Source organism: Tamandua tetradactyla, chromosome 15, assembly GCF_023851605.1.
Source record: "Tamandua tetradactyla isolate mTamTet1 chromosome 15, mTamTet1.pri, whole genome shotgun sequence".
NCBI classification, from domain to species: domain Eukaryota; kingdom Metazoa; phylum Chordata; class Mammalia; order Pilosa; family Myrmecophagidae; genus Tamandua; species Tamandua tetradactyla.
The window spans coordinates 72,779,555-72,803,336 of record NC_135341.1 but is presented as its reverse complement, the minus strand read 5'-3'; the positions used below and the strand labels follow the sequence as shown (position 1 = coordinate 72,803,336).

Genomic DNA, 23,782 nt, shown 5'->3' with positions numbered 1-23,782 from the left:
TTTCACAAATTATTAGGCTTGTCTATTCTGAACTGTCTGGGGCCACCGGAAGCCCCAAAGGACTAACACACGGCAGCTATTTTGTTTTACTGAATTTAGAACCTACGAAGAACAGAAAAGCAATGGGCACTGTTTGAAAACATAGTAAGGTGAGAGAAAAACCCACTGTACCTACAGCAAAAAAGATTACCCCTGAGACATTCGACAACCTAAAGCCTCAGAAGAAAAGCTGGGGGGATGGTTTCTTTAGGAAATAAGGGCAATTAAAGAAGTACTACTGTGTAATAGGGAATTCAAAATAGCCATGAAAGTGACTGTCATGGTTAGGGAGAGGTGTCAACTTGGCCAAGTTGTGGTACCTGTTCATCTGATTGGGCAAGCGCTGGCCTGTCTGTTGCAATGAGGACATTTCATAGGATTAGGTCATGATCACGTCAGCTACATCCACAGCTGATTCCATTTGTAATCAGCCAAAGGGGAGTGTCTTCTGCAATTAGTGATGCTAAATCCAATCATGGGAAGCCTTTTAAGGAGGACTCAGAGGAGACAGGTTCCATTCCTGCTTTGGCTGGTGAGCCTCTCCTGTGGACTTCGTCCAGGCCATCCATTGGAGTCATCGGCTTCGCAGCATGCCCTGTGGATTTTGGACTCTGCATTCCTACGGTCACGTGAGACACTTTCATAAATTTTATATTTGCAAGTGTTCCCTGTTGGTTCTGTTTCTCTAGAGAACTCTAACTAATACATCTTGGTACCAGGAGTGGTTCTTAAGGAACAGAATCTTAAAAATGGGTTTTTATGAATGGTTTTCTACTCTGACTGGGCTCAGAGACACGAAGGACTCTGATTCCCATAATCAGAATGACACTCCCAATCCATGGACTGAGTTGGCAAAGGAGATAGTCAAAATATCATCATTCGATTCTCCTAATGCTTCGCTTGTACGAAGCCAGACTCTGGGGGATAATGTTTTTGACACCTTTACAGAGTTTTGTAGAAATAAGAGTTATAGAGATGTTGGTTGGTTGTTGTTAGATACACTGTCTACATTAAAGGGTGAAAAGGATGGGCTTAAGGCTTCAAACAAGAAGCTTAAGTGCCGTCTGAAAGATGTAGAGGTTTCTATGAGTATCCTGAAGGAAAATTTTATTTCCTATAACCGCAGACTTGAGATCTCTGAAAATCAGACTCAGAATCTTATTGTTAGAGTAGCAACTTTACAACGTAAACTGAAATCTCAGTCTTGCATGGTGTCTGCCGTTAAAGTGAGGGCATTGATTGGAAAGGAGTGGGACCCTGAAAAATGGGATGGTGACATATGGATTGATAATGATGTTGGGGGTGAGGTTGAAACCCTGGACCATGCTGAGCCTTCTTTAGATAACCCTGTAATAGTCTGCCCTGAGGACATAGCCGCCCCACCTCCAGCCTGCCTTGAGGAATTGGCCACCCAACCTCCTCCTGAAGGGATTAGCCCCAGAGTTATTAATCCTGTTTCACCAGATGAAACTGCAAATGAAAGCCCTGAAGCAAATGGCTTAGAAGATATTTCTAATTCTTTTCATGACCCACCCCCACCACCCCTCATTTCTTCTAGACCTATAACTAGACTGAAGTCCCAACAGGCCCCTAAAGGTGAGGTACAAAGTATTACACATGAGGAGGTACGTTATACTCCAAAAGAACTGTGTGAGTTTTCCAATTTATATAGACAGAAATCAGGGGAATATGTGTGGCAATGGATTTTAAGAGTGTGGGATAATGGTGGGAGGAATATAAGGCTGGATCAGGCTGAATTTATTGATATGGGCCCACTAAGCAGAGATTCTGCATTCAATGTTATAGCTAGAGCAGTTAGAAAAGGTGTTAACAGCTTGTTTGGGTGGTTGGTTGAAACATGGATCAAAAGGTGGCCAACATTACCTGAGGTTGAAATGCCAGAACTGCCCTGGTTTAATGTAGATGAGGGGATCCAGAGGCTTAGAGAGATTGGGATGTTAGAGTGGATTTATCATGCAAAGCCTGCTCTTACACCCCAGGAATGTCCAGAGGATGCACCTTTTACCAGAACAGTGAGAAATAAATTTGTGAGACTAGCACCATCATCCCTCAAGAGCTCTGTGGTTGCACTTCTCTGTAGGTCAGATATTACTGTAGGAACTGCTGTCACTGAGCTGGAATCCTTAAACACAATGGGGATGACAGGATCCCGAGTTGGCAGAAGCCAGGTGGCAACACTTAATCACCAAAGACAGGGTAGACGTGGGTATTATAATAGACAACAAACTCAAAGGAGGCATCAAAATTATATGACACGCAGAGATTTGTGGCATTGGCTAGTAAATCATGGGGTGCCTAGGAATACAATAGAAGGGCAGTCTACTAAATTCTTGTTGGAGCTGTATAAACAAAACAGTTCTAGGTCAAGGGAACAGAAGTCTAACCTGAATTACAGAAACACAGAGTCACGGCCCCTTAACCAATTTTTAGACTTGAAACAGTTTACAGACCCTGAGCCCCTTGAATGAAGGGGAGGCCAGGTCCCTATGGGGGAGAAACCTGTTACACTGCCACAAATTTATACTGTTAACCTTCCTCTAAGTCTTCCCCAAGGAGACCGATGGCCTTTTACCAGGGTAACTGTGCATTGGGGAAAAGGAAATGATCAGATATTTCGGGGATTATTAGACACTGGTTCAGAAGTGACATTAATTCCAGGGGACCCAAAACGTCACTCTGGACCACCAGTCAGAGTGGGGGCTTATGGAGGCCAGGTGATCAATGGAGTTTCAGCTCAGGTCCATCTCACAGTGGGTCCAGTGGGCCCCCGGACCCATCGTGTAGTTATTTCCCCAGTTCCGGAATGTATAATTGGCATAGACATACTGAGCAACTGGCAGAATCCCCACGTTGGTTCTCTAACTCGTGCAGTGAGGGCTATTATGGTGGGAAAGGCCAAGTGGAAGCCACTAGAACTGCCCCTACCAAGCAAAATAGTAAATCAAAAGCAATACCGTATTCCTGGAGGGATTGCAGAGATTACTGCCACTCTTAAGGACTTGAAAGATGCAGGGGTGGTGATTCCCACCACATCCCCGTTCAACTCTCCTATTTGGCCTGTGCAGAAAACAGATGGGTCTTGGAGAATGACAGTGGATTATCGTAAACTCAACCAGGTGGTAACTCCAATTGCAGCTGCTGTTCCAGATGTAGTATCATTGCTTGAGCAAATCAATACATCCCCTGGTACCTGGTATGCAGCTATTGATCTGGCAAATGCTTTTTTCTCAATAGCTATTAGTAAGGACCACCAAAAACAGTTTGCTTTCAGCTGGCAAGGTCAGCAATATACTTTCACTGTCCTACCTCAGGGGTATATCAACTCTCCAGCCCTATGTCATAATCTTGTTCGCAGAGACCTTGATCGTTTCTCCCTCCCACAAGACATCACACTGGTCCATTATATTGATGATATCATGTTGATTGGACCTAGTGAGCAAGAAGTAGCAACTACTCTAGATTTACTGGTAAGGCATTTGCGTGTCGAGGATGGGAGATAAATCCAACAAAAATACAGGGGCCTTCCACCTCAGTAAAATTTTTAGGTGTCCAGTGGTGTGGGGCATGTCGAGATATCCCTTCTAAGGTGAAGGATAAATTGCTGCATCTGGCCCCTCCCACATCCAAAAAAGAGGCACAACGCCTAGTTGGTCTTTTTGGATTTTGGCGACAACATATTCCTCATTTGGGTGTGCTACTCCGGCCCATTTATCGAGTGACCAGAAAAGCTGCTAATTTTGAGTGGGGACCTGAACAAGAGGAGGCTCTGCGACAGGTCCAGGCTGCTGTGCAAGCTGCTCTGCCACTTGGGCCGTATGATCCAGCAGATCCAATGGTGCTCGAAGTGTCAGTGGCAAATAGAGATGCTGTCTGGAGCCTTTGGCAGGCCCCTGTAGGAGAATCACAACGCAGACCCTTAGGATTTTGGAGCAAAGCCTTACCATCTGCTGCAGATAACTACTCTCCTTTTGAGAAACAGCTTTTGGCCTGCTACTGGGCCTTAGTAGAGACTGAACGCTTAACCATGGGCCACCAAGTTACCATAGACCTGAGTTGCCTATCATGAGTTGGGTGTTGTCTGACCCACCAAGCCATAAAGTTGGGCGTGCACAGCTGCACTCTATTGTAAAGTGGAAATGGTATATACGAGATAGAGCCAGAGCAGGTCCTAAAGGCACAAGTAAGTTACATGAAGAAGTGGCACAAATGCCCATGGTTTCCACTCCTGCTGCCACATTACCTTCTCTTTCCCAGACCAGAGCTATGGCCTCTTGGGGAGTTCCTTACAGTGAATTGACTGAGGAAGAGAAAACTCGGGCCTGGTTTACAGACGGTTCAGCACGATATGCAGGTACCACCCGAAAGTGGACAGCTGCAGCATTACAACCCCTTTCTGGGGTGTCCTTGAAGGACAGTGGTGAGGGGAAATCCTCCCAGTGGGCAGAACTTCGAGCAGTGCACCTGGTTGTTCATTTTGCTTGGAAGGAAAACTGGCCAGAGGTGCGTTTGTATACTGACTCATGGGCTGTTGCTAATGGTTTGGCTGGATGGTCAGGGACTTGGAAAGACCATAATTGGAAAATTGGTGACAAAGAGGTCTGGGGAAGAAGTATGTGGATAGACCTTTCTGCGTGGGCTAAAAACATGAAGATATTTGTGTCCCATGTGAATGCACACCAGAGGGTGACTTCAGCAGAGGAAGATTTTAATAATCAAGTGGATAAGATGACCCGTTCTATGGATACCAGTCAGCCTCTTTCCCCAGCAACTCCTGTTATTGCCCAATGGGCTCATGAACAAAGTGGTCATGGTGGTAGGGATGGAGATTATGCATGGGCTCAGCAACATGGACTTCCACTCACCAAGGCTGACCTGGCTACAGCCACTGCTGAGTGCCCAATCTGCCAGCAGCAGAGACCCACACTCAGCCCCCGATATGGCACCATTCCCCGAGGTGACCAGTCAGCTACATGGTGGCAGGTTGATTACATTGGGCCACTCCCTTCATGGAAGGGGCAGCGATTTGTTCTAACTGGAATAGACACATACTCTGGATATGGGTTTGCTTTCCCTGCATGCAATGCTTCTGCCAAAACTACTATCCGTGGGCTTACAGAATGCCTTATCCATCGTCATGGTATTCCACATAGCATTGCTTCGGATCAAGGAACACACTTCACAGCAAATGAAGTGCGGGAATGGGCACATGCTCATGGAATTCTCTGGTCTTACCATGTTCCCCATCATCCAGAAGCTGCTGGATTGATAGAACGGTGGAATGGCCTTTTGAAAACTCAATTACGGTGCCAACTAGGTAGCAAAAACTTGAAAGGCTGGGGGAATGTTCTCCAGGAAGCTGTGTATGCTCTGAATCAGCATCCACTGTATGGTGCTGTTTCTCCCATAGCCAGGATCCATGGGTCCAGGAACCAAGGGGTGGAAATGGGTGTGGTGCCACTCACTATTACTCCTAGTGATCCACTAGGAAAATTTTTGCTTCCTGTCCCTGCTACCCTGAGTTCTGCTGGTCTACAGGTTTTAGTTCCAAAACGGGGTGTGCTTTCTCCAGGAGAAACAACAGTGATACCACTGAACTGGAAGTTAAGATTGCCACCTGGCCACTTTGGGCTACTTATGCCTCTGGATCAACACACCAAGAAGGGGATTACATTATTGTCTGGGGTAATTGACCCTGACTATCAGAAGGAAGTAGGACTGCAACTACATAATGGAGGTAAAGAAGAGTTTTCTTGGAATATAGGAGATCCCCTGGGGCGTCTAATAGTACTACCATGCCCTGTGATTAAAATCAATGGAAAACTGCAACAACACAATCCAGGCAGGTACACTAATGGCTCTGAGACTTCAGGAATGAAGGTTTGGGTCACCCCACCAGGCAAAGAACCACGGCCAGCTGAAGTGCTTGCTGAGGGGAAAGGGAACATGGAATGGGTAGTGGAAGAAGGTAGTGATAAATATGAACTTCGACCACGTGATCAGTTACAGAAACGAGGACTGTAATGCTGTTTTGTTTGTGTTATACTATTTAAGTTGTAAGATATCAAGTTTAAGAATGAATGCTGCCCAAGGATTTGCACGCTATTCTGGAGAGATTTAATGTATTTCCAGTTATATGCAGGACAGTTGAGTAGTGTCAGGTAAAAGAAAAAATGTGTGCTTATTTGTTTTCATTTGGAAATTAAGTATGGTCTAAGGTGATATATATATATATACATATATGTGCCAAGTTGACAAGGGGTGGACTGTCATGGTTAGGGAGAGGTGTCAACTTGGCCAAGTTGTGGTACCTGTTCATCTGATTGGGCAAGCGCTGGCCTGTCTGTTGCAATGAGGACATTTCATAGGATTAGGTCATGATCACGTCAGCTACATCCACAGCTGATTCCATTTGTAATCAGCCAAAGGGGAGTGTCTTCTGCAATTAGTGATGCTAAATCCAATCATGGGAAGCCTTTTAAGGAGGACTCAGAGGAGACAGGTTCCATTCCTGCTTTGGCTGGTGAGCCTCTCCTGTGGAGTTCGTCCAGGCCATCCATTGGAGTCATCGGCTTCGCAGCCTGCCCTGTGGATTTTGGACTCTGCATTCCTACGGTCACGTGAGACACTTTCATAAATTTTATATTTGCAAGTGTTCCCTGTTGGTTCTGTTTCTCTAGAGAACCCTAACTAATACAGTGACCCACATGCCACAAAATAGGACTTATGCTCAGAAAAGACTAGAGAAGACTCAAACTTTTTACTGTTGGCTGATCTCTAGGCTCAGTACAAGGAGGAAATGATTGAGGTAGAGCCAAAAAAAGCCTGGCTAAGCTGTAAAGGATGGCCACAGAGTGAGTGTAAAAAGACTGGGAAAGTTTATCTTTCGTAGCTTTTTTTTTTTTTTTTGGTAAGTGCCTGGCATTCAAAGAAATCTATGTCAAAATGCTGGCTGAACCCAAGCTAAGCTTTTGATAAAGAAGAGCAAATGCTGAGGACAGGGGAGAATCTCATTTCCAGGGTTATTATTATAATACTCAGATACCCAGTTTGTAACAACAACAAAAAATCACAAAGCATATAGAAAAACAGTATAGCCTATTCCAAGGGGAAATAAAATGACAAAAACCATCCCTAATGAAGCTCAGACCTTGGACTTACTACACAAAGACATCAAATCAACTGTCTTAAATATGCTCAAAGAGCTAAAGGAAACCATGGACAAAGAAATAAAGGATATCAGGGAGAAAGAGATTATAAAAAGGAATCAGAATCTTTGTAGCTGAAAAGTACAATAAATGAAATGAATATATTTCACTAGAGAGATTCAACAGCAGATATGAGCATTCAGAAGAATCTCTGAACTTGAAGATAGGACAAATGAAATAAATCACCATTCTGAAGAAAAGAAAAGAGAGGAAAAAAAAAAAAAAGAAAAGTTAACAAAGACTATGGGACCCAAGCATCACAATCAAGCAGATCCATATATGCATTATGGAGCTCCAGAAGGCAGGAAGTGGTGGAAAAAATACCCGAAGAACTAATGGTTGAACACTCCCCAAATCTGATGAAATAATAAATTCAAGAAGCTGAAAGAATTCTAAGCAGGATGAACTGAAAGAAATATTCAGAGAATCCTGAAGGGAGCAAGAGAAAAGTGATTTGTTCCTGTATAAAGGACCCAAAATAAAATCATTATTCATCAGAAACCATGGGGACTATAAAGCATTGAGATGTCATATTTAACATACTGAGGTGGGGGGTCGCAACCCTATTAATCAAGAATTCTATATCTGGCAGAATTAAACTTCAAGAATGAAGAAGAAATTAAGGCATTCCCAGATAAACAAAAGCTAAGTGAGCCAGAAATGTACAGACCTATACTAAAAGAAAAGGTAGAGTACTTCAGGCCGAATTGAAAGGACCCTAAACAGTAACTCAAAGTCATAAGAAGATGGTAACCACTAAGAAAATAAACAAAACTATACAGAAGAGGAAAGAAGAGAATCAAAATAGTACACTACAAAAAGGGTAATGGAGAAACTAAGGAACAAAACAATAAGGTATATATAAGAAAGCAAATAGACGGCAGAAGTCCTTATTTAACAATAGTTATTTCAGAGGTAACTGCATTAAAATCTCCACTTAAAAGGCAGAGATTGAAAGAAAAGATTAAGAACATGATCTAATATCCCAGAGTAACTTCGTCAGTGAATAAAGAAGTATTTTCAAAGCCCCCTTGGGAGAATGGGGGGGTAAGGAGGAAATATTTAACTTCCCCATTTAGAGAATTTCTGATATTCTTGCAAGCTGTGGGGACAACCAATTCAATAGGCTGAGCCCTCATTCTTGAGGTTCATCCCTATGAAACTTATTCTTCAAAGGATAGGCTAAGCCTACTTATAATTACGCATAAGAGTCACCCCCAGAGAACCTCTTTTGTTGCTCAGATGTGGCCTCTCTAAGCAAAATCAGCATGTGAACTCACTGCCCTCCTCACCTACATGGGACATGATTACCAGGGGTGGAAATCTCACTGGCAATGTGGGACAGAAAAATCCCAGAATGAGCCAGGACCCAGCACCGTGGGATTAAGAAGGCCTTCTTGACCAAAAGGGGGAAGAGAAACATGAGACAAAGTTTCAGTGGTTGAAAGATTTCAAACAGAGTCAAGAGGTTATCTGGAGGTTATTCTTATGCATTATGTAGATATCCCTTTTTCGTTTATGATGTATTGGATTGGGTGGAGGGAATTACCTGAAACTGTTGAGCTGTATACCAGTAGCCTTGATTCTTGAAGACGATTGTATAACGATACAGCTTTAACATGACTGTGTGATTGTGAGAACCTTGTGTCTGATGCTCCTCGTATCCAGGGTATAAACAGATGAATAAGAAAGGAAGGACAGCTCTTTCTCTGCCGGCGGCACTCCCGCCGCCAGCCAGCCCTCCTCTCCCTCTTTCTCTGCCAGCAGCGCTCCCACCGCCAGCCAGCCCTCCTCTTCCTCCTTCTCCGCCGGCGGCGATCCAGCCACGATCTTGCCCTACTCTTTCCCCTTCTGCTCTGGCGGTGCTCCATCCGCCACCTTATCCTTCCCTTTCTCCTCCTGCTCCGGCGGCTCTCCAACCACCACCGTGCCCTCTTCCGCCTTCACCGGCTCCTCCGCCACCATCCTCGACAGCCTTGCCACCCTCACCTTTCCTCCTTCAGAACAGCTACTGGGGGAGTGGAGATGATACACAGCAGCTCCCGGAGCCACGATGGAGATCAAAGGGATGGGGTACCCCATCCTGGAACGGGTGACTGTCTGGGAGAACCAGCTCCGGTGAGATCGCCGAGGGGCGTGGGCTTTCCCGGGCGGGAAGGAAAGTGGCCGGAGTCCCTCCTGGCCTCCTTCCCAGGTCAGCTCGCAGAATTGGGCAGGCGGTCCCCTCGGGCCGCGGTGGCTGGTGACGCCACCATGCGAGGTCCCCCGGACCAACTGAGAGAGTTGGGTCGGAAATTCCCAGACCCCAGAGAACGGTGACTGGGGGGGGTCCCTTCCAAACACGTGACTTCCTGGTCCGGCTAGGAACGGTGCACTCTCCCGGGCTGCGGCGGCTGGCGCCCTCCCGCCATGCTTGGTGCCTGGGGGCAACTAGGAAATTCGGTCGGGAGCTCTCCCGGGCTGTGGCGGCCGGCGACCCTTCCCGCGTTCGGACCCCCGGGCCGGCTGGCACTCTTCCAAGGCGCTTCAGCTGGCGAACCTCCACCACGGCGACAGTTTTCCAAAGTTAAAGGACCCACAGCACCTTTTACTGGTGGAACCCACAGACAAACATGTGCCACCAGCGCCACCTACTGGGCAGGATAAGAAAAACAGAACCCAGAGATTTCACGGGAAAATCTTTCAACCTGTTGGGTCCAACACCCAGAGAAATCTGACTAAATACCCAGACGCCAGGAGAAGATAACGGATCACACTCAGAAAATTGAAAATATGGCCCAGTCAAAGGAACAAACCAATAGTTCAAATGAGATACAGGAGCTGAAACAACTAATGCTGAATATACGAACAGAAATGGAAAACCTCTCAAAAACTGAATCGATAAATTGAGGGAGGACATGAAAAAGACATGGGTTGAACAAAAAGAAGAAATAGAAAAACTGAAAAAACAAATCACAGAGCTTATGAAAGTGAAGGATAAAGTAGAAAAGATAGAAAAAACAATGGATACCTACAATGATAGATTTAAAGAGACAGACGATGAATTAGTGATTTGGGAGTGGAACATCTGAATTCCAAAAAGAAACAGAAACTATCGGGAAAAGAATGGAAAAATTTGAACAGGGGATCAGGGAACTCAAGGACAATATGAAGCGCACAAATATACGTGTTGTGGGTGTCCCAGAAGGAGAAGAGAAGGGAAAAGGAGGAGAAAAACTAATGGAAGAAATTATCACTGAAAATTTCCCAACTCTTATGAAAGACCTAAAATTACAGATCCAAGAAGTGCAGAGCACCCCAAGAGATTAGACCCAAATAGGTGTTCTCCAAGACACTTACTAGTTAGAATGTTAGAGGTCAAAGAGAAACAGAGGATCTTGAAAGCAGCAAGAGAAAAACAATCCATCATATACAAGGGAAACCCAATAAGACTATGTGTAGATTTCTCAGCAGAAACCATGGAAGCTAGAAGACAGTGGGATGATATATTGAAATTACTAAAAGAGAAAAACTGCCAACCAAGACTCCTATATCCAGCAAAATTGTCCTTCAAAAATGAGGGAGAAATTAAAACATTTATAGACAAAAAGTCACTGAGAGAATTTGTGACCAAGAGACCAGCTCTGCAAGAAATACTAAAGGGAGCACTAGAGTCAGATACGAAAAGACAGAAGAGAGAGGCATGGAGAAGAGTGTAGAAAGAAGGAAAGTCAGATATGATATATATAATACAAAAGGCAAAATGGTAGAGGAAAATATTATCCAAACAGTAATAACACTAAATGTTAATGGACTGAATTCCCCAATCAAAAGACATAGACTGGCAGAATGGATTAAAAAACAGGATCCTTCTATATGCTGTCTACAGGAAACACATCTTAGACCCAAAGATAAACATAGGTTGAATGTGAAAGGTTGGGAAAAGATATTTCATGCAAATAACAACCAGAAAAGAGCAGGAGTGGCTATACTAATATCCAACAAATTAGACTTCAAATGTAAAACAGTTAAAAGAGACAAAGAAGGAAACTATATACTAAAAAAAGGAACAATTAAAAAGAAGACATAACAATCATAAACATTTACGCACCGAACCAGAATGCCCCAAAATATGTGAGGAATACACTGCAAACACTGAAAAGAGAAATAGACACATATACCATAATAGTTGGGGACTTCAATTCACCACTCACATCAATGGACAGAACATCTAGACAGAGGATCAATAAAGAAATAGAGAATCTGAATATTACTATAAATGAGCTAGACTTAACAGACATTTGTAGGACATTACATCCCACAACAGCAGGATACACCTTTTTCTCAAGTGCTCATGGATCATTCTAGAAGATAGACCATATGCTGGGTCACGAAGCAAGGTTAACAAATTTAAAAAGATTGAAATCATACACAACACTTTCTCGGATCATAAAGGAATGAAGTTGGAAATCAATAATAGGCGGAGTGCCAGAAAATTCACAAATACGTGGAGGCTCAACAACACACTCTTAAACAACAAGTGGGTCAAAGAAGAAATTGCAAGAGAAATTAGTAAATACCTCAAGGCGAATGAAAATGAAAACACAACATATCAAAACTTATGGGACGCAGCAAAGGCAGTGCTAAGAGGGAAATTTATTGCCCTAAATGCCTATATCAGAAAAGAAGAAAAGGCAAAAATGCAGGAATTAACTGTCCAGTTGGAAAAACTGGAGAAAGAACAGCAAACTAATCCCAAAGCAAGCAAAAGGAAAGAAATAACAAAGATTAGGGCAGAAATAAATGAAATTGAAAACATGAAAACAATAGAGAAAATCAACAAGACCAGAAGTTGGTTCTATGAGAAAATCAATAAGATTGATGGGCCCTTAGCAAGATTGACAAAAAGAAGAAGAGAGAGGATGCAAATAAATAAGATCAGAAATGGAAGAGGAGACATAACTACTGACCTCACAGAAACAAAGGAGGTAATAACAGGATACTATGAACAACTTTACCCTAATAAATACAACAATTTAGATGAAATGGACGGGTTCCTGGAAAGACATGAACAACCAACTTTGACTCAAGAAGAAACAGATGACCTCAACAAACCAACCACATGAAAAGAAATTGAATTAGTCATTCAAAAGCTTCCTAAAAAGAAAAGTCCAGGACCAGATGGCTTCACATGTGAATTCTATCAAACATTCCAGAAAGAATTAATACCAACTCTCCTCAAACTCTTCAAAAAAATCGAAGTGGAGGGAAAACTACCTAATTCATTCTACGAAGCCAACATCACCCTCATACCAAAACCAGGCAAAGATATTACAAAAAAAGAAAACTACAGGCCAATCTCTCTAATGAATATAGATGCAAAAATTCTTAATAAAATTCTAGTAAATTGTATCCAACAACACATTAAAAGAATTATACATCATGACCAAGTAGGATTCATCCCAGGTATGCAAGGATGGTTCAACATAGAAAATCAATTAATGTAATACACCATATCAACAAATCAAAGCAGAAAAATCACATGATCATCTCAATTGATGCAGAGAAGGCATTTGACAAGATTCAACATCCTTTCCTGTTGAAAACACTTCAAAGGATTGGAATACAAGGGAACTTCCTTAAAATGATAGAGGGAATATATGAAAAACCCACAGCTAATATCATCCTCAATGGGGAAAAATTGAAAACTTTTCCCCTAAGGTCAGGAACAAGACAAGGATGTCCACTATCACCACTATTATTCAACATTGTGTTGGAGGTTCTAGCCAGAGCAATTAGACAAGAAAAAGAAATACAAGGCATCAAAATTGGAAAGGAAGAAGTAAAACTATCACTGTTTGCAGACGATATGATACTATACGTCAAAAACCCAGAAAAATCCACAACAAAACTACTAGAGCTAATAAATGAGTACAGCAAAGTAGCAGGTTACAAGATCAACGTTCAAAAATCTGTAGCATTTCTATACACTAGTAATGAACAAGCTGAGGGGGAAATCAAGAAACGAATCCCATTTACAATCGCAACTAAAAGAATAAAACACCTAGGAATAAATTTAACTAAAGAGACAAAAAACCTATATAAAGAAAACTAAAAAAAACTGCTAAAAGAAATCACAGAAGACCTAAATAGATGGAAGGGCATACCGTGTTCATGGATTGGAAGACTAAATATAATTAAGATGTCAATCCTACCTAAATTGATCTACAGATTCAATGCAATACCAATCAGAATCCCAAGAACTTATTTTTCAGAAATAGAAAAACCAATAAGCAAATTTATCTGGAAGGGCAGGGTGCCCCGAATTGTAAAAAACATCTTGAGGAAAAAAAACGAAGCTGGAGGTCTCGCGATGCCGGACTTTAAGGCATATTATGAAACCACAGTGGTCAAAACAGCATGGTATTGGCATAAAGATAGATATATCGACCAATGGAATCGAATAGAGTGCTCAGATATAGACCCTCTCATCTATGGACATTTGATCCTTGATAAGGCAGTCAAGCCAACTCACCTGGGACATAACAGTCTCTTCAATAAATGGTGCCTAGAGAACTGGATATCCATATGCAAAAGAATGAAAGAAGACCCATATCTCACACCCTATACAAAAGTTAACTCAAAATGGATCAAAGATCTAAACATTAGGTCTAAGACCATAAAACAGTTAGAGGAAAATGTAGGGAGATATCTTATGAAACCTACAATTGGAGGCGGTTTTATGGACCTTAAACCGAAAGCAAGAGCACTGAAGAAGGAAATAAATAAATGGGAGCGCCTCAAAATCAAACACTTTTGTGCATCAAAGAACTTCATCAAGAATGTAGAAAGACAGCCTACACAATGGGAGATAATATTTGGAAATGATATAGCAGATAAAGGTCTAGTATCCAGAATTTATGGAGAGATTGTTCAACTCAACAACAAAAAGACAGCCAACCCAATTACAAAATCGGAAAAAGACTTGAACAGACACCTCTCAGAAGAGGAAATACAAATGGCCAAAAGGCACATGAAGAGATGCTCAATGTCCCTGGCCATTAGAGAAATGCAAATCAAAACCACAATGAGATATCATCTCACACCCACCAGAATGGCCATTATCAACAAAACAGAAAATGACAAGTGCTGGAGAGGATGCAGAGAAAGAGGCACGCTTATCCACTGTTGGTGGGAATGTCAAATGGTGCAACCACTGTGGAAGGCAGTTTGGCGGTTCCTCAAAAAGCTGAATATAGAATTGCCATATGACCCAGCAATACCATTGCTAGGTATCTACTCAAAGGACTTAAGGGCAAAGACAGAAACGGACATTTGCACACCAATGTTTATAGCAGCGTTATTTACAATTGCAAAGAGATGGAAACAGCCAAAATGTCCATCAACAGAAGAATGGCTAAACAAACTGTGGTATATACATACGATAGAATATTACGCAGCTTTAAGACAGGATAAACTTATGAAACCTGTAATAATATGGATGGACCTAGAGTACATTATGCCGAGTGAGTCCAGCCAAAAACTAAAGGACAAATACTGTATGGTCCCACGGATGTGAACGGACATTCGAGAATAAACTTGGAATATGTCATTGGTAACAGAGTCCAGCAGGAATTACAAACAGGGTAAGATAATGGGTAATTGGAGCTGAAGGGATTCAGACTGTGCAACAGGACTAGATACAAAAACTCAAAAATGGACAGCACAAAAATACCTAAGTGTAAAGTAATCATGTTAAAACACTGAATGAAGCTGCATCTGAGCTATAGGGTTTTTGTTTTGTTTTTTTTTTTTACTATTATTATTACTTTTATTTTTTTCTCTATATTAACATTCTATATCTTTTTCGGTTGTGTTGCTAGTTCTTCTAAACCGATGCAAATGTACTAAGAAACGATGATCATGCATCTATGTGATGATATTAAGAATTACTGATTGCATATGTAGAATGGTATGATTTCTAAATGTTGGGTTAATTTCTTTTTTTCCGTTAATTAATAAAAAAAATAATTAAATAAAGAAAGAAAGAAAGGAAGGACAATGAATAAATAATTGGAGCGGTAAGGAGCAAAATAAATTGCATAGATTAAAATACTAGGGGTCAATGAGGGAGGGGTAAGGGGCATGGAATGTATGAGGTTTTTCTTTTTCTTTTTCTTTTTTTTTCTGGAGGGATACAAATGATGTAAAAATTATCATAGTGATAAATACACAACTGTGTGACGATATTGTGAACCACTGCTTGCACACTGTGTAAGGAATGTATATGTGTGTAGATTTGTCAATAAAAATATTAAAAAAACAAAAGACATGATTCTATGTATCTCTATGTACAAGAGACTCCCTTTAGATACAAAGACGAAATTGAAAGTTAACGTATGGAAAAAGATACTCCATGCAAATAGTAACCAAAAAAGAACTGGAGTGACCACAAAACAGATTATAATAACAAGGGAAATTAGAAAATACCTTGAGGCAAATCTAAACAATAACACAATAACTCAAAACTTATGGGATGCAATAAAAATGGAGTTTAGAGGTAAACCTAGACCTGTTACACCTACATTTAAAAAGGAGAAAGATCTCAAACTAAAAACCTAATAGTACTCTTTTGAGGAGTTAGAAAAGAACAAACTAAACTCAAAGATAGCAGAAGGAAGGAAATAATGAATATTAGAGCACAGATAAACAAAGTAGAAAACAGAAAAGCAATAGAGAAAAAGAACAAGGAGATCAAATTAGAAGTTCTTCCTTTAAAATGACCAACAGAAAACGACAAACCTTTAAGCGAGATCGACTAAGAAAAAAGAAAGTCTCAAATTACTCACATAAAAAATGAAAAATAGGGTATAATTACCAACTTTATAGAAAAAAGGACTATAAGATAATATTCTGAACTGTATGCAAACAAATTGGTTAACCTACATGAAAATGAATACATTCCTAGAAACATACACTCTACCAAAACTCACTGAAGAAGAAACAAAAAAAATCTGAAGAAACCTTTAACAAGGAAGGAGAACTGAAATAATCACAACTCCCAATAAAGAAAACCCAGGACCAGATGGTTTCACGGGTGAATTCACCGTACATTTAAAGAAGAATTAACAAAAATCATTCTCAAACTCTTTCAAAAATCTGAAGAGGAATATATCTCTAATTTATTCTACGAGGTCAGCATTACATGATACTGAAGTCAGAACATTATAAGATAAAACTACATGTCTTATGAATATAGATGTAAAAACCATCAACAAAATAACTCGCAAAACAAATTCAGCAGGATATTAAAAGGATTATAAACTAAGTGCAAATCATCTCAGGAATGCAACTGTGGTTTAACATCCAAAAAAATCAATGTAAGACACCTTATTAATAGAATGAAGGGAAAAAAATGCATGATATCTCAAATTGATGCAGAAAAAAGCATTTGACAAAATCTAAAACCCTTTCAAGATAATAACACACAAACCAAGAACAGAAGGGAGCTTTCTTAACCTGATAAAGAACACATATGAAAAACTCCATCATACTGAATGGTGATACATAACATCATACTGAATGGTGAAAAATAGAAATTGCTTCCCTTAAAATCAGAATCAAGACAAGAATGCTTGTTTTCACCATTCTATTCAACATTGTACTGGAAGTACTAGCCAGAACAATTAGGCAAGGAAATGAAATAAAAGAATTTCAAATTGGAAGGGAAGAAGTAAATGTATCTTTATTTATGGAGAATATGATCTCGTATCTAGAAAATCCTAAAGAATCGACAAAAAAAAGTCCAGAACTACAAAAACAAAATATAACAAAACAAAAAATGAATTCAGCCATGTTGGAGGACACAAACTCAACATGCAAAAATCAGTTCTATTTCTATACGTTAGCAACGAACAATCTGTAAAGAAAATAAAAATTCATTTACAACAACATTAACAAAATAAAATACACAGGAATAATTTAACCAAGGAGGTACTAGAGTTGAACACTGAAAACTACAAAACACCGCTGAAAGAAATTAAAGAAGACCTACTAAGTGGAAAGATAATAAATGTTCATGGATCGGAAGACAACGTTGCTAAGATGACTATACTAACCAAAGCAACATACAGATTCAATGTAATCCCTATTAAAATTCCAAAGGTATTATTTTGCAGAAACAAAAAAACTCATCCTAAGATTCATAAGAACACAGAATAGCCAAAACATTCTTGGGAAAAAAACCCAAAAAACAAAAGCAAAGCTGGAGGATTCATATTTCTTGATTTCAAAACTTACTCTCAAAGCTATAGCAATAAAAAGGGGATAGTGGTATAAGGACAGTCAAACAGACCGATAGAACAAAACTGAGATCCTAGAAGTAAACTCTCGAATCTGTGGTCAGCTGATTTTTGACAAGAGTGCCAATACCATTCAAAGTAGGAGAAAGCAGTTGCTTCAATGACAGTACTGGGAAAACTGGATATCTATATGTAAAAACTAACTGAAATTAAAATAATTCATTTTAATGATTATTTATGGTGAGGATCTAGACAAAGTAGAACCCTCATATATTGCTGGTAGTAAATGCAAAGGTGCAGCTACTATGAAAAATAGTATAGCGATTCCTAAGTAAGTTAAACACAGAATTACCATATTATCTGGCCATTTCATTTCTAGGTAAATATCCAAAAGAAATAAAAATGGGGACTCAGATATGTGTACACCAATGTTTATAGCAGCATTATTCAGAAAAGCCAAAAGGTAGAAACAACCAAAGCGACCTGCAACAGACCAATAGATAAATGAAATGTGGTATGTGCGCGCGTGTGTGTGTGTAGGAGACAAAGAGAGAGACACAGAGACAGAGAGGGAGAGAAGGAGGGAGGAATATTATTCCATTATAAAAAGGAATGAGACATGAGGTTCTGATAGCACAAAATGGATAAGCCTTGAAAATATATCAGGTGAAAAAAAAAACAGACAAAAAAGGACAAATGTTGTATGACTGCACTTATATGATGTACCTAGAATTAGCAAACTCATAGAGACAATAAGTAGATTAGAGGTTACCAGGTATTAGATGGAGGAAACAGTTATTGGTTAATAGTTACAGAATTTCAGTTAGGGATACTAAAAAATTTTGGAAACAGATAATAGTGATGGTTGCACAGCACTGTAAATATAATTAATGCTACTGAACTATAAATATAAATGTGGTTAAAATAGCCAATTTTTAAATATATATTTTACAAAAATTTCTTAAAGGATGATTAAAAAATAGCTGAGTTTTAAGTCATGTGGCTGAGAAAGAGGGTTTGAGGCTAAAGAAAGCAGTGCAAAGACTAAGGTGGGAGGCAGTGAGGTTAAAACAGAGTAAGAAAAAAGGAGGGTAGCAGAAACAGAAGTCAGAAGAAATGTGGGGTGTGGGGAGTGGGGTGCTGTGGAGGGATTTAGTAGTCTTGAGGCAAATTTTAAAACTTTTTTACTCTGCCAATTGCAGATAACTGAATTCATTGTGAAACCTACTTCTTCCTTTGAAATATAGCTACAGGAGCTGCATTTCTTCACTGAACTGAAAATGATTCCAAAAGTATTTTTCAAAAGCAGGTTAAAATAGCTTTTTTTTTTTTTACATATGCACCATGGGTAATTTCATGTGTGATTTTTATTTGAATTATTATTAAAAACTACGCATTCTGTCAAATGCTTTTTCAAACCTGATATTTCATCTGGTATCATACTTACAAAGACCAATAAATAAGTCAGTACAAATGACTAAAAATTGTTGATAAAAAGGTCTACTTTTTAAAGGAAGGGATTAAGTAAAACTTTAAACACTTGAAAAGTTGCTCCCGGGTATAAAAGAAAAAATTAAAAGAAATTGTATATTGAGTGAGATACAATAATCCCCATGACAAAATGGAAGTTAAAAAAAAAAAAGAATTCTATATTGAAATGAAAAGAAATGCAACAGTGGAGTTCTTATCCAAAATCCTAAACATTAAACTAAGTGGAACTGTACGGTTTTTAGAATAGCTATTTGTTTTCCCTTTATTAGAGAAGTTGTGAGTTTACAAAGCAATCATGCATAACTACAGGATTCACATACACCACTCCATCATTAATACTATGCATTGGTGTGGAAAACTTGTTACAATTGATGATAGCATATTTTTATAATTGTACTATCAATTAAAGTCCATGATTTAACTTGGGGTTCACTGTTTATACAGTGAAGTTCCACAGATTTTTAAAAATTGTTTAAAAAGTATAACAGAGAAGATAGGATAAGTATGAGTGCTGAATCATTATATTGATATTTCTGCTGGTCTCCAGTGTCCTGGAGGGGCTAGAAGAAAAAATGAAAACTCGTGGAACTGTAACCAATACCAAACTTTAAAATCTGTTCTATAACTTCTTGCTAAATTGTATCTGGAAACTTATTGCTTTTATATATATATATATGTTATAGTTCACACACAAAAAAGTTTATTCTGTTCTCATATATACAATTTAACACTTAACCTTTAAATCATATTCAAACATATATTTCAGTGCTGTTAATTGCATTCACAATGTTGTGCTACCATCACCACTATTAATTGTCAAAACACTTCCATTATTCAAAGACAAACCCCCATACATTCTATATCTTAACTTCCCACTCTATATCCCCACCCCATCCTCTGATAACCAATATTTGAGATTTTGACCCTACGAGTTCACTTATTCTGTTTCAAATCAGTGAGATCATACAATATTTGTCCTTTCCTGTCTGGCTTATTTCACTCAACATAATGTCTTCAAGGTTCACCCATGTTTTCACCTGGATCTGGACATCATTCCTTTTTACTTTTGTATAATATCTATGATATGTATATACCACATTATATTTACCATTCATTGGTGGCCACTTGCTTTGCTTCCATCTTTAGGCAACTGTGAATAATGCTGCTATGAACATCCGTCGGCAAATATCTGTTCAAGCCCCTGCTGTCAATTCTTCTGGGCATATACCTAGTAGCGGGATTAGATAGTACTTCTATACTTAACTTTCTAAGGAACCACCAAGCTGTCTTATACAGTGGCTGTATCATTTTGCATTTCCACCAGGCATGGAAACGGTTTCTATTTCTCTATTTTCTCTCTCACACTATTTTCCTTTTTTTTTTTGTTTTAACAGCAGCCATTCTAATGGGTGTGAAATGGTGTATAGTTGTGGTTTTGATTTGTATTTCCTGATGACTAATAATGGGCATTCTTTCATGTGCTTTACAGACTATCTGTTTATCTTTGAAGAGATACCCGTTCAAATCTTTTGCCAATTTTTAAAATGGGTTGGATTTTTGTGTTTACGTTGTAGGAGTTCATTACATACTCTAGATATAAAACCTTTATGGATATGTGGTTTCCAAACATGTTTTCCTATTGTGTAGGCTGTCATTTTACTTTCATGATAAAGTGCTTTGAGTCACAAAAGTCTTTAATTTTGATGAGGTCCTATTCATCTATCTGTTCTTTTGTTGCTTGTGCTTTGGGTATAAAGTCTAGGAAAACAATGCCTAACACAAAGTCTAGTAGATGCTTCCCTACATTTCACTCCAGGGGTTTGATAGTTTTAAATCTTTTATATTGAGATCCTTAATCCACTCTGAGTTGATTTTTGTATATAGTGTGAGGCAGGGGTCCTCCTTTTTAAAGTAAGTGAATACCCAGTCTCCCTAGTGCCATTTTTTTTTAAAAGACTGCTTTTTCCCAGTTGAGTGATCTTGGTAAGCTCATCAAAAATAAACTGGCCATAGTCTCTCTAAGTCCAACTCTGCAAGTGAAATCATTGCCCTCCCCCCTATGTAGGACATGACACCCAGGGGTGAAAGTTTCCCTGAAGACGTGGGAGAGGACTCCCAGGGATGAATTCAGACCTGGCACTGTGGGATCAACAATTACATTCTGACCAAAGTGGGGAAAAGAAGTGTAATTAATAAAGTATCAGTGGTAGAGAGTGTTCAAATAGAGTCAAGAGGCTATTCTGGAGGTTGCTCTTATGCAAGCTTCACGCAGACCTTGCTAACTATCAAAACCTGCCAAGCCCTAACCATGACCATTCCAGTCAATCCTGAAGAACACCTAGGGCAATTTATAAGATTCCACAAGGATTCCAGGCTCTAGAGGAATTTGCCAGAAACCTACAACCTCCGGATGGGTCTCTGGTCCAGATAAGTCTGAAACCTAGCCCAGCCTCTCCAGAATTTCAGATAGTTCCATCTTCCTACCCCATATTAGTGATAGACCCTGCTAATATCAGAAATTTAGAACTGCTAGAGCCCAAACAACCCCAATGAGAGGTATGGAAAGATCAAAGGTGATGGTGGAATTATGCATAGAAGATAGGACTTAACAAATGAATATGACTGCTGAATCATTAAATTGATATCTCTTTAAGTCTCCAGTATTTTAGAGCAGCTAGAAGTAAATACCTAAAATTGTGAAATTGTAACCCATGTCAAAGTCTGAAGTATGTCCTACAACTAATTCTGGTGCTGTGCTTGGAAATTTATAGCTTTAATGTGTATATATGTTATTGTTCACAAAAAAAGAAGGAAAAAAAGTCAATTGTGATGATAAAGTATTTAAGCCCTCTAGCCTCCTATATTCTGGAGCAGCTAGAAGGCAACATATGAGAGGATCCTATGGTAGCCCATGACAAACTCTGGGATGTATCCTGTAACCACTTTTTGAAGAGTGCTTTGAAAACTATTGCTTTTTTATTTCTTTGCTTTGTATATATGGTATACTATACAATAAAAAAAGTTTAAAAACGGAAAAACAAACAAAAAATAAATTGGTCATAAATATGAGGGTTAATTCTTAGCTCTCAATTCAATTCCATTGGTTTTATATGAGTACCATGTTGTTTTAATTACTATGGCTGTGTAATAAATTTTAAGATCAAGAAGTGTGAGTTCTCCAACTTCATTCTCTTTCAAGTTGGCACTGGCTGTTGCTTTTCCATTTCCACAAAGAAGGTTATTGGAATTTTGATTGGGATTGCATTGTATCCATAAATTACTTTGGTAGGATTAATATCTTAAAGATACTTAGTTTTCCAATCCAGGAAAACAAAGGTCCTTCCATTTTATTTAGATCTTCTTTGATTTCTTTTAGCAATGTTTTATAGTTTTCTGTATATGAGTTCTTTATATCTTTGGTTAGATTTATTCCTAGATATTTGATTCTTTTATTTGCTGTTGTGAATGGAATTTTTTTTCTTAATTTGATCTTCCAATTGTTCATTCTTGTATATATAAACAGTAGTAATACAGAGGTATTGCTCTTGTACCCTGCCGCTTTTTAAATTCATTTTTTAGCTGTAGGAGCTCTGTGTTGGATTTGGAAGGATTTTCTGTATACAGCATCATATCACCCGCAAATAGGGAAAGTTTTACTTCTTCCTTTCCAACCTGGATGCCTTTTATTTCTTTTTCTTGCTTAATTGCTCTGGCAAGAACCTTCAGTATAATACTAAATAACAGTGGTGACAGTGGACATCCTTGTCTTGTTCCAGATCTTAGAGGGTGTGCCAGTTTGAAAAATTTATGCATCCTAGAAAGGACATGTTTTACCCTAACTCAATTTTGTGGGAGCAACCGTTTCTCTTAATCCCTATTCAATAATGTAGGTTGGAAACTTAATTAGGTTATCTCCACAGAGATGTGACTCACCCAATTGTGGGTATGAACTTTTGAATAGAGGGAGATGTGACTCTACCTATTACAGGTGGGTCTTGTTACTTTACTGGAATCCTTTAAAAGAGGAAACATTTTGGAAAAAGCTTGAGAGACTGAGAGAGACAGCACCCACTCAAACAGAGACCTTTGGAGACGAAGAAGGAAAATGCCCCAGAGGAAGCTTCATGAGAAAAGAAGCAAGGAGAGAAATCCAGCAGATGTCGCCATGTTTGCCATGTATTTTCCCAGATGAGAAACCCTGAACTTCATCAGCCTTTCTTGAGTGAAAGTAACCTTCTGTTGGCGCCTTAATTTGGACATTTTTATAGACTTGCTTTAATTGGGACATTTTCAGGGCCACAGAACTGTAAACTAGCAACTTATCAAATTCCCCTTTTAAAAAGCCGTTCTATTTCTGGTATAACACATTCCGGCAGCTAGCAAACTAGAACAGAGGGAAAGCTTTCAATCTTTCCCCGCTAAGTAGGATGTTAACAGTGGCCTCTATCATGTTGAGGAAGTCTCCTTCTATTCCTAATGTTCTAAGTGTTTTTATAATGAAGAGGTACCTATAATTTTGTCAAGTCCCATTTATGCATCAATTGAGATGATCATGTGTTTTTTTCCATTCCTTCTGTTAATGTGTATTACAGTCATTGATTTTATCTTGAACTAACCTTGAATAACTGGAATAAATCCCACTTGATTATGGTGTGTAATTATTTTAGTATGTTGTCGGATTTGGTTTGCCAATATTTTGTTGAGGATTTTTGTGTCTATATTCACAAGAAATATTAGTCTGTAGTT

The 23,782-nt window shown here is 39.3% G+C and overlaps 1 protein-coding gene across 18 annotated transcripts in view; it reads right to left on the bottom strand.

Moving 5' to 3' along the window:
* ANKRD28 (ankyrin repeat domain 28) overlaps window positions 1–23,782 on the bottom strand; it is a 263,653-nt gene that overhangs the window by 107,503 nt on the left and 132,368 nt on the right. The window contains exon 2 of one of the 18 annotated variants that reach the window (XM_077130072.1): window positions 20,145–20,264. The exons of the other annotated variants lie outside the window; for them this stretch is intronic. Within the exon in view, the coding sequence (XP_076986187.1) occupies window positions 20,145–20,151 (7 nt within the window). The 5' untranslated portion in view covers window positions 20,152–20,264. The remainder of the gene's footprint in view (window positions 1–20,144; window positions 20,265–23,782) is intronic. 18 annotated transcript variants of the gene reach the window in all.